General features: G+C 38.5%; 1 protein-coding gene across 1 annotated transcript in view; it reads left to right on the forward strand.

Moving 5' to 3' along the window:
* PIEZO2 (piezo type mechanosensitive ion channel component 2) overlaps positions 1–12,060 on the forward strand; it is a 312,801-nt gene that overhangs the window by 100,346 nt on the left and 200,395 nt on the right. The window contains exon 3 of the mRNA XM_086472533.1: positions 11,469–11,594. Coding sequence (XP_086328659.1) covers positions 11,469–11,594 — 126 coding nt within the window. The remainder of the gene's footprint in view (positions 1–11,468; positions 11,595–12,060) is intronic.

The following is a 12,060-nucleotide window of genomic DNA, read 5'->3' on the forward strand; positions in this document are numbered from 1 at the left end:
ATCGGTGGAATTTCCAAATAAATATCACTTTTAAATGGGTAACCTTTACATATTCAGCTGCATCTCTTCGGGAAAAAAAAGATGATCAGTCAGTGAATGCCCTGGTTTCCTTTTACCCCTCTTGTGTTTTTCTGGGACAAGTGTATATAAAGGTAAAGTTCCAAAAAAAAAAAAAAAAAAAAAATCACACATAAAACAGTGGTCACCGAGCTGACATTGTCCCTTAGGAATGCAGTTCAGGGCTTGTGGTACATACAATCATGGAAACATTAGTTCAGAGCCACAGCAGAGGTTGAAAAAAGAAATGTGAACGTAAAGCAATAAACCAGAGAATGAAACGGAACAACGTTGTACTTCTGTATAAAGCCATAATATTTTGTAGTGGCAGCGACACCCTACCGTAAAGGGAATGTAGTAGAACTGGAAAAGTGTTCAGAGATGGTTGATGGGGCTAACTAAAGTATGTGCAGCAGTGCCTGAGAACAGTAAGTATGCTAGGGCTCTAGCTGGGAAAAGATGCAAGTGAAAGGCTGTATGACTGAGAGGTGCAAAATCGTGACTGGTGGGGAAAGGACGGATAGTGACCAGTTGTTCTCTTTTTCTCGTAATGTGAGAACTGAGAACAAGGAAAACAGTGAGCAGTTGACCTGTGGCGATGCCTGCTGCAGGGTATTGTGTGTGCTGAAAATTCGTGTGGCTGAGAGTGAGGCTGGGAAAGTTCATGGAGTAGAAATTTACCAAACAGATCTGGTTCAAGAAATCTGAAAAAGGTTAGAGGCTTGGAGGGAGTATTAATCATCTTGGATACTTCCCTAGACATCTGCTTATGGCCACTACTGGTTACTGGTAAGAATGGACTTTTGGTTTGTACCAATGTAGATACAGATGTTCTTAGCTTCTTTTATGTTCACAGGTTCTAATATTTTAACAGCGATTTGTGGGACGATGGAGATTCCAGATTACTAGTCGGTTCCACTGTTGAGCTTCTTTTCCCCTTGACATCTCACTCTTTTTAGTTTCCTTTTCACAAGTTTTTGTTTCATCAGAAATTGAACTACTTCCAGCTGCTTAAAAATAATTCTGAATATAATATAATAATTCAGAGAGGAACTTTCCCCCTTCTAGTCTTGGACTTGTTAAATCTGGATCTCTGTTCATGGCCTTTACACTAAGAGGCTAATTAAAAAATAGTCAATAGATTTCTTCCTCCCAGACTTGTGTACTAATATGCAACTCCTGACCTTTTCTTACCTGTGTTCATAGTATCAACCACTAATTTTGTTCACAGAAGTAATTTAAGATTTCAGAGTGTTGATACCTCGTATGGATTCTATTTTTTAGCCTGTAAGTATTTGGACTGCTGCCACCAAATGTCTGGCCCATGGTAGCAACCATCCTAGGAAGCAAAGGTGTCACTGTTCATTTGTTACTCAACTATGCACTTATCTGAAAGACCTTACTAGCAAGGACTGGGCTTACTATAATGTTGGCCACTTTTTTCCACTATGCAAAATGCAGGATGCATATAATTGGGCGAAAATTTACTGTTTCTCTCTTCAGTTATCGTCCAAGAAATGTAACTGCTATCTTCATATGGAAATGTGATGGCTCATTTATTGTCTTGACCTGCAGGCTTACCAAGGAAACTTCATAGTAAACATTTTGGACTTGAAAGTAATGGATTGTTTGTGCAAAATTCATTTGTCTGATCTACCTAGAACATGATAGACTATGTCACAGCTATGTTTTTACATACAGAGAGATTAAGAGGGGAGAACTGTTGTGTATGCACGCATGAAATTGAAATAATTGCGATAATACAGATCTAGTTCTTGTTCTCTGCTGGGTTTGCAGGATGTTCCGATGAATGGCTTTGGCGTACCATTTGCCAGAAGGCACGAGTGGTGTTGTTGGGATCTCAGCATTTCGCTGAACTCCACTGCCTTAGTGTAAGCCTTTTCTGCAATATTGAGAAATGTTGTGATTTCTTCTCCTGAAGAAATCAAGTGCTTCTGCAAGCATATGTGATTTACTTGGTGTCTGAGTTTCATGTATATTTATAGTCTACTGGCGTGGTTTAACCCCAGTAGGCAGCTCAGCCCCACAGAGCCACTCACTCACTTCCCCCTAGTGAGATGGGAGAGGAAATCAGAAGAGTAAAAGAGAAAACTTGTAGATTGAGCTAAAGACAGTTTAATAGGTAAAGCAAAAGCCAAACACATAAGAAGATCAAAACAAGGAATCCATTCCTCACTTCCTGTTGGCAAGTAGGTGTTCAGCATTCTCCAGGAATGTAGGGCTCCATCACACATGATGGTGACTTGGGAAGAAATGCTGTAACTCTGAACATCCCTCCCTTCCTCCCTTTTCTGCCAGCTTTATATGCTGAACATGATGTCATATGGTCTGGGATATCCCTTTGGTCAGTTGGGGTCAGCTGTTCTGGCTGTGTCGCCTCCCAACTCCTTGTGCACCTCCAGCCCACTTGCTGGCAGGGTGGGATGAGGAGAAGAACAGGCCTTGGCTCTGTGTCAGCACTGCTCAGCAGTGACTAAACCATCCCTGAGTGACCAACGCTGATTTCCTCACCAATCTAAAACACAGCCCCACACCAGCTACTGTGAAGAAAACTAACGCTCTCCCAGCCAAAAGCAGTACATCTACATCCATTTAATTCTACATCCATATGAGTACTAGGCAGAATGAAGCCAATAAGATGAATTCTGTCATTAATATGGAAAAAAAAGTATTTTTGTTCTGAACCTGTTGCAACTGGACTAGGAGATAAATCAAAAGTTACCATCAGCTAGAGCTGGTGTGTCCTGAGATGATGTTTCCTCCACTCCCATGACAGATCATTTCCTGTAAGAGCCTTTGACAGAAGTTTGTTCTTGTGAAATACTTACCAGAAGTGTAAGTCGTACTGAGGTGTACTGAAAACTAAGTTTGCTGTGTCATCTAAAATATCCTTATACAAATATTCTGTGGTTTCCATGAAGATTTCTAAGATCTGCTAGGCAAGACCGTCTTCTGTGGTAACTACCTGGACTACTTCTCAGTGTATGGTCCTTACCTAACTGCCTAATTCTCAGCTATGTTACAGTTTTCACCAATTTGCCAAGCGTGCAAGTCAGATTTATTGGTCTGTGGTTCTCTGACCTCCTCTCATCTATTTCTCTACAGAATCTTACAGGATATACAACATAGTTAGTCTCTTGGGAAGTTTGTATTTTAATTTCTTAGGAAACCACTAGTTTCTGTTGAAAGGATACTACTAATGTTTATAGGAAGCTATCCATGTGCCCATTGGAATAGGTTTTTTGAAAGTAATATTTTTTTTCAGAAGGAAGAAAGTTTCACGACCATGTGGCATACTAGCATCATAGTATGTGCTTCAAACACCAGGAAACTTTTAGAACCAAATTTCTTCCATAAATAATTTGCTTTTCCGTCTTGTCTGTCTTCTTCCCCAAGCAACTCTGATAGGGGGAACAAAACTATGACCTTGCATCGGTTACTTCAGCTCTGTGTAGACACAGGGGCTTAGCAGTTCAGATCGTTTGCATTTTGAAATGCAAAGTTGAACTTGAAATGCATTGGCATTTCAGCTCAGGGGCTCTTCAGTGGCGTCACGAGCTGCATTATGTTGTGCCAGGGATACTAATGCAAACTGTTGAGAAAGATGTTAAACTCTGCAAGGCTTCTCCTGCCTGAGCTGAGGCGGCCTCTAGAGCTTCTTGGGAAAGTTTTGCCGAGGGTAGAAATTCATAGCAGAGCTTCCACTGCTAGTTCAATGCACATGCCTATGCACACTTACTCCTTGTGAACACGTCATGGTGTAGGGTTGTTTGCCATAGCTGTATTAGTCTTATTTACGTAGCCTTCTTGCTAGCCTTCTTGTCTCATTCTGGCTTGCATCAAATTTGTTTGCTGCTTGTGAACATATGCGGGTAGGTGTTCAGTGGAGAAAGTTATTTACCTCCTAATAAGTACAGATTTTTAAAGAACGTGTTTCAGCTCTGTAACACGTGACCTGCTGTCATCTCCCATTATCTGGGAGTAGTTTGGACTCTCTGTTGTTGAAGGAGCTTAGTACTGTGTAGAGTTACCTGCTCTTTATGACCATGACAGAGCAATGAGGAAAGTAAGTTGCCAGCACTGCTTCTAACAGATAATAATGGCTGAATTAATTTGAATTCAAAATAAATATAATCTGTTAGTAGGAAACACGGGGAGTCTGGTTCCTCAAGGGAAGTAACTGGAACTCTGTATTAAAAGTCTCAAATCCTCTTGTGAAAGAAATGGCTCTGCTTAAAGTTGCTTAGTGTTTGTATGCACCAGTATCTGAGATGATATTTATTTCCTGTGTTTAGCTTGGTGCAGTCACCTGTCAAATTAAGAATCAGACATCAAGTAGCTGTTGTTTGCAGCTGTTGTTTGCTTTGAAAGCTTATGAGTATTATCTGGAAAAAGAATGAATGGTTAAGTTCTGAATCTTGTCTGACAAAATATTTTGGTAACAAAATGGGTAAAATGCCTGTGTAAACTTGCGAGTCAGATTATGACTAGCTTGAACGATGGTATTGTATATTGATGCAGAAGATACAGCTCAGTTCTGGTAGTGTTCTGGGCATGAAAACTTCTAGGAAAAACAGGAAATCCTGCAAGAAGCTAGAGTAAGTAGGCATTTATTATCCTATGCAGCACTTTTTATGTTTTCTTTTCTAAATCAGTTTTTTTTTTTTTTTTAAATTACACATAACATTTTTGACTGTGTTTACCCAAGTCTGGTTGGCATTCCTGCAATATGAGTGTCTATCTCTAAACTGACTTTTTCCCTTCTTGGAACTCTGTAGTAGTTTTAAAAGAGAAGAAGAAAGATGAGTGTAAGGAAACACATTATATGAAAGAGTATAAAGGAACCTGTATATTACATGCACAGTCTGGAACAATGTGCCTTATTTTGCTTTAAAAAGTAATGCGAAATTTTTAGCTAATTATGTATTTTGTGATAAACTGTTACAAGTTCTTGTGTTTTTATGATCTAAGAAATAATATAATTTGAAATGCAAAGGAATACATTATAGTACAAAAAGTTGCTTGAAATTGAAGAATCATGCCTTTTTTATAAATTTATTAGAAAATATTTCTATTGGGCACAGTTGTAGATTGCGACATTTGGCTACATACGGGATCAAGCAGCATGCTCAGGAAAGCACGGACAAAACTGTTCAAACAGTGGGAAACTTCTGCTGGAAATTCTGAATGTGAAATCTACTTCTCTGGTCTGGATTTCACTGTGGCTGCTTGAGCACATAGGTTTAAACATAGCTAAAAATAATAGCATGAAATCTTGAGCTGTTGTTTGTGGATACACATTTTAAGGCTTGGGCCTGGGCAGGTACAGAGTAGCCTGGCATTATTTTTGTCTTGCTGCTGGAAATACAGCAAGTGGACCAGGTGGTTTTGTGTTTTTGTAGTGGTGATGTCTGCCCCCTGTTTAAGGCTCTAGTAAGCTCAGACGCTTTGGGTAGAAGACAATGTTGAAACGTAAGATACTCTTCGGGGAAAAAAAAAAAATATGCATTTTCTATTAAGCCAAATATAGATGTGTACCAATAACTATGCTTACTGTGCAGTGGAAGGTTCGCAGTGCTTTCAAGAAAGGAGGAAATAAGTATGGGTTTTATTTTGGGTAGGAAATTATAGCATTTTTTTTAACCATTAAGGTAATTCCTGGCAGCTTCAGGATAATTTAAGCATTATCTTTTTTGAGTCTGCTTAAGAAGTACGTGTAAGACTTAGTGAATAAGAGCTGATACGCAGTTGCTTTACTTGGTGGATCAGTGGCTTGGCATTGCACAATATACAGTGTACAAGGCACACCGTTATTAAATTTTATTCTTAACAGAGTCCTTCCAAAAGATTGTCTTCCTCTATCCGTCGTTCATAGCTTTGTCCCGTTGTGTTTCAGCGCTCAAGAGGCCAAACCTCTAAGCATAGCTGTACTGTGCATGTAGAAATACTATGGATATTTTATGTCTAGGAAAGATTGTTTAATGATAGATGTAACAGGCACTAGCAAACATTTAGCATTGTTCTTGCAGAACCTGAAACTGGAGGGCAGTGTCTCTCTGTGCCTCCAGAAGTGCAGAGGGAAGAGAAGAGTTGAAAACACTGACGTTCTGCGTACCCTGCACGCTCAGACATGAGTACGCATTGGAACTACAAGGAAAACAGAGAAAAATAGCGCTGCAGAGCACCGATTTGAAAAGTGGATAGTGTAGAGGTATCTGAAAGGATTGACTTCCACTGACTTGCAAGCTGTGTGCTTTAAGGCTGTGTCATGAGTATCAACACCCTAGCAGTGAAGCAGTTGGTCTTATTTTATGAACCTTTTATGCAACATGGATAGATGATGTTGACAGACTCCTCTTTGGAATCATGGAGCAGGAGACTGAACTCTCGGGAACCTGGTTCCAGCTAGGCTCTGCGGTGATGCTACGTTTCCTGATGGAAAATCAAGAAGTTAAGATTTTAAGATTTCCAGCTGAAAGAAGTTCTGTAGGACTGACCCTGTCTGTGCTGAAGAAGTTTACTGCAACCAAGCCTTGTCCCCAGAGCCCTTTAGTTTTGTTTGTCACTTCTGATGAAGAGGTTTATTAAAAAATAAATCCTGAATGGCTGTAATAGAGTATCTTTATTAACTGAAGTGTCACTAGTTCAGGAGATAAATGCACATTAATATTTATCGCTCACTGTATGCTATCAAAGATTATGTGAAAAATGAATCGCACTTTGGCATTTCATCCGCTGTGATCTCAATAAAAACTGTTGTGTAAAAAAAATTTACAAGCAAAACTGTTGAAGTAGAATTGAAAGTGTTGCAGCAGTTTGGGGTGCAATGTATGCCTAAAGAGATGTTAGAATTATCCAAATTCTTCAGAAGAATGCAAAGTCATAAAAGCTTCAAATAAGACACCCAAACACTCTTAAATCTACTCTTTAGGTGAAACCCTGCAGCACATGTATGATCACGATGAATGAATTACACTGTTGGAATAGTAAACAGTCTTAAATTAATTTTTAGATTCAATTATTTTCCTCCTCTATTTTCCCTTTCCTTATATCATTATGGTATGCAGAATGGATACTGAACCTTTGAACTTACCACTTTCTGCATATAGATGCTTAGTACTACTTATTTAATAATCAGGATAAATCGTTAGCAGTATTATTAACTTTGTTAGAGACTCAACCAATTTTTTGTTGTGCCCCATCCAGTAGATCAGAAAGAAGAAAAATAATAGTATGGAATGAAAATGCACCCTGCAAGCAACTGGAACATGATAGGCTTTTTGCAAAGGGCGAAGGCACATGGTCAGGTTATACTGTAAAAGCTAGTATATGTGATTTTAAAGCAGGTCTCAGTGACAATTTGCCATTCAGTTATTTGATGTCCTATTTACACACCCTTTTGGAAGAAGCTCTTAGGAAGTTCCAGGCATACGAAAAAATTGAGTTCTGTCATATACCGCTATTTTAGGGAGTGGGGTAGCAGAAAAGGTCACAGGACTGTCTGTCTAAACATGAATGTACTGTTTTTCTGTTTTGGAAATGATGCAAGCAAATGATGCAAAGGCTCTGCCTTTGCAAACGATCATGATGTAGGCAGTCAAGAGGTGCATGTGTTTGCTGAAGGCAGCAGTTGTAGTTGGGCACATTCAAATAGTCGTACTGAGGTTACATGCCTGTGGCTGGTGGGGACATGCTATTGCTAATCCGGCTCTTGGCTGGATTACCTTTGAAAAATAAGAAATGGATTCCTCTGCCACGTGTGAAAAGCTTTTGGCCCTCTTGAGTCCGATTTAGTGTTGCAGCTGGGCTGGAGAGAGAGTAATGAAGCCTGGAGCAACCTCCTTGTGTGTTTCCGAGACACACTGGAGTACTTTTCTAAAGCTACTGGTTGCCATTAAGAATGACGCAGTGCATCTGAAAGCAAACTCACTTTTCTTAGTCTTTCAGGCCAGTTTTGAGGCAAGCATGCTCTCTCCTTTCCATCCACTGCAGTCTGCCAAAGCTGGTGGCACTGTGGTGGTGTGAGTAAACTCGGAACCCAGTGCTCAAGCTGTAAACTCAGGTGTTTTGCCAGAAGATTTTTTTTCTTATTTTAGTTTTGGTAGACATGTATGAGTCTGTACATCTAAAACAAAAATGAAGGAACCAGTGTTAAAATTTCTTGTGTGGGCTGGGGCAATGTTCTCTTGCACGTCTGTTCTGTCCGCACAGCTTTCTGAATAATACGTATTTCCTTCTTTGTGGGACAGTCAGCTTCCCTTCATGTCCCCAAGGACTTTCACGTCAGGGCAACTGAACAGTTAAGGTATGTTTTAGCAAAAGGATTGTAGCTGTGAGTGAATTGGAATAAAAAAAAAATAAAGGAGGATGACAAAAAACTTTCTTCTTCATCTTAAAGAGCTCTGTCTTATTTCAGGAGTTTAATTTCATCTGTCTCTTCTCACCATCTCAGTTCTGTACACATACAGTTAATTTTTTCTTTGTGTGATTTAGAACTAAGTTTCCAGTAGAAAGAAAAAAATGTAAGTAAAAATACAGTCAAATGGGTTTATCCAGACTCCACTATAAATTGAAACTCATCCCTTATCCAAATCTGTCACTTCTTCCTTGGCATAAATTATGTATCCGGTAATTAACTGATTTTAAGCACTCCCATTTCTCCCAAGTTGTTGACATCTCTCCAAAACTTTTGAAATCAGAGGCATAGTATTTCTTACTTTTCTCAAAATGCCTCTTGTGTCTAGTTTCTGCTGGCACAGCTGAATGTGGTACAGGCAAAGGGCTCCTGCTCACTAGGATCTGATGGTGGTCCTGTCCTACTGATGGCCGTGAAGGGAGCAGCCCTTGATGCTGTAACCTGCACTGAACATCTCTAGCTGCCTTCCAGCTCTGTATTTCCCCTGCCGTATGTACCAGTACACTGAGAGACTTTCTTATCATGGATGTTAATAGTCCTTTAAAATTTTCCCTAACTTTGTGCAGAAGGAGGTCTTTTTTTCAACATTTCAGCATTTCAAGAAATATATTTTCAACATTTTCTACAGTTCCTAAAAGGAAGACAATTGCAAAAGTTAAGACTTTATTAAAGAAATGCTTTGTTCAGTCTACAATTCAAATATGTTTATTTTCAAGTTTTAAAAAAAGAAGTCTAAAATTGAGAACTATTTTGGAGAGATACGGCAGTTGAAATATTGAAAGATAGACCCAAGATTTTTAATAGGTTTCTTTCTTTATGTGGAAACAGTTTGGGAATTGAATGTGCGTTGGCTAGTTTTATTGCCTTTTTTTTTTTTTTTTCTTTTGGAGGCTGACTGACAATTCTAGCAAAAAACTTGCAAATCCACTTCCATATGAAAAATTCAGTGCTTGATATCTATTGAATGGTTAACTCCTTAGTACTGAGGGGAGTTTGTGAGTCAGAACTTCAGAAATCACCAGACTGTCTTTAAAATCTGTACATTTTAACATAGCTGTTAAGTCCATGGAGTTTGTGTTGTCACATTGTTTGTCTCCAGCTTCGAGATACGTAATTTTTTTAGTATATTCTGAACATGCAGCTCTCGTAATACCATGAGCATGGGATCTGGTAATGCAGGAACAAACCACCACATACTGAAACCTGCCAAAAAACTGTAAAAGCTAGAAGTGCTTGGATTGCATTACATATGACATCACTTTTAACAAATGATTTAATAACATGTAGCTCATCATATATTGATTCTTTTAATGATTTTGAAAATATGAGTTATTTTGTTATTTATTTATTTTTATAGTGCTTAGAAGCTGTTGTCCTAAGCCAGGACACCAGGCCAGCTTCTGTAGAAGAGGAACAAAAAATTACCTGTGATCCAAAGAATTTAAAATCTCGTCTTTTGTTTGTAATGCTCTGCAGCCGGGGTTGTCTGCTTTCTGGGTGGACTCTGGTGTCTTACCAGTAAAGACTAGTGAATAGGTCATACAAAGCAAATGTCTAGTGAATGTGTCGTCCCTTTCAGATCACAGAAATTCATATGTAGGCTCACTCCTGTCATTTTTCAGTTTGATGGAATTATTTGATCTCTTTATTTAAAAAAAAAATAGGGAAGTTCATTACAAGCATTTGGTATTCAAAATTTGCAGTCAAGACAGTGATTGTATAACAAAAGTTTTGAGTCTGATGGAGTGAAATAGTCTATAACTTCTTCTAAAATTGTTGAATCATGTTTATTGCTTCTCTGCTTTATAAACTGCCATCTAGGGCATCGACAACATGCTTGAACTATAACAAATATAAAGGAAAAAGCTGATTTACTGGCTAGATACAGAATATGAACTGCCATCTTCTTTCTAGTAGTTGCTCATGACAGACACATGCAGAATAAGTATGAGCAAAGCATGCTGTGTGTAGACTGAACATTTCCCTGGTATACTCTGTTAATTCTGCCCTTCATAGCCTGGGCTTTATTTGTAACTTTGAGTAAGAATTCCAACAGTACTGTTTTTTAATCTGTAAAGAAAAAATGACCCTCAAACGCATGAAGCAGATGGTATAAAATCTAGGTATAAAATACTTCGGAAATAGAACTTTTACTGCAGCTAGGTCAGGTAGGGTGATATTTAGTGCTGTCTTTTATCAGCAATACAACTTAGTCTTGAAGGTGCGTGTTTTCTGAAATACTAATGGTTTACTTTATTTGTTCATACCTTGCAAGTTTGGCTGCCTGTGATTAAGCTGAGTGTTTCTTAGAGGATTTAGAAGGCATTTTCTAAGTCTTCATCAAACATTTTCTATTGGCTTTTGGCTACAGATGTCCAATAAATCATAGAGAAACTATGACCACGTGTGTCTGGCACAGGATTCTTCAGTGTGTACTGAAAATTATTTTCAAAAACTTCTAAAGAAAGAGAAAGGGGGCAGTCTGCACAAAGCAAAGCATTCATTTGAAAGTATGTCTATACTCCTGAGCCAAACTGAGGGTTTTGTGTTGTTATCACCCCTACCATGTAATTTGTTTTGGAAAGAGTAACTAGATTAACAGGTTTTTACCTTCTTAAGATTGGAAGTATCATCCATATTTGGTCTTTGTACTGGGTAATGTGGTGATAAGCATTGTGATGTTATTATTGATTGCTATCTGGAGACGTGAGAAACTTTTTTTTAAAAACCCAAAAAGTAAAAGGAAATAGTAACAACAATCATTGGGGGTTGTGATTAAAGAGTCCTCAAAGACGCTATAACTTAAGTATGTTTTTGCTATGATGTTGACCCTTAAGGGACAACTATGAGTAATGTGGAACTGACTTGTAGAAATATCCTTGGTCAGGATATTTTTACTGGTTTTATACTGAAAACCTTTAAGCAATGTTTGGAAATTCACCACCTATATGTATGTATGTGTTTTGTCTTCTAGGGCATACAGGACGATTATTAAAATCTCTGTGTTTCACCAGTCTATCATTTCTGCTGCTGCACATCATCTTTCAGATTACAATAAACAGTCTTGAAGCTGGAAAAACCATTGAACCTGGTTTTAACTGTGAGTAAAACTTTTTAGTTTTTACTAGCATTTTAAGTGTCTAAATACTTCAGTGGTTTGAAAGGTGAAGCATTGATGAGAAGGCACTTAGCATTGTGCTCCTGTGGGCTTGCAGCTTGCTTCTGTTTCCCAGCTTGTTGCCTGAAGAACTACTGTTAGTATGGCAAGAAGACTAGATGGGTTTAAGAGATGAGAGAAGCGTATTAACTATTTTTTTCCCACCAGAGTTGCATTTTCTTTGGATTTAGCACTGACTACTGTATGTCCTCATCTTTCAGGCTTTCTCAAAATTCCCTCAGAACCTGAGGTGATTACGTTTGTGTTATTAGATCGTAATTCAATGTATTAAGAAAAAAATGAGATACAGTAATGAAAACCCCTCTACCCATGTATTATGTCTCTGTCCGATGGAACTCTCTTGTTTGTGTAATTCAACTTTAAATCTTGACCCCAAGATTTATGTTTC

This window comes from Leptosomus discolor, chromosome 13, assembly GCF_034619465.1.
Source record: "Leptosomus discolor isolate bLepDis1 chromosome 13, bLepDis1.hap2, whole genome shotgun sequence".
NCBI classification, from domain to species: domain Eukaryota; kingdom Metazoa; phylum Chordata; class Aves; order Leptosomiformes; family Leptosomidae; genus Leptosomus; species Leptosomus discolor.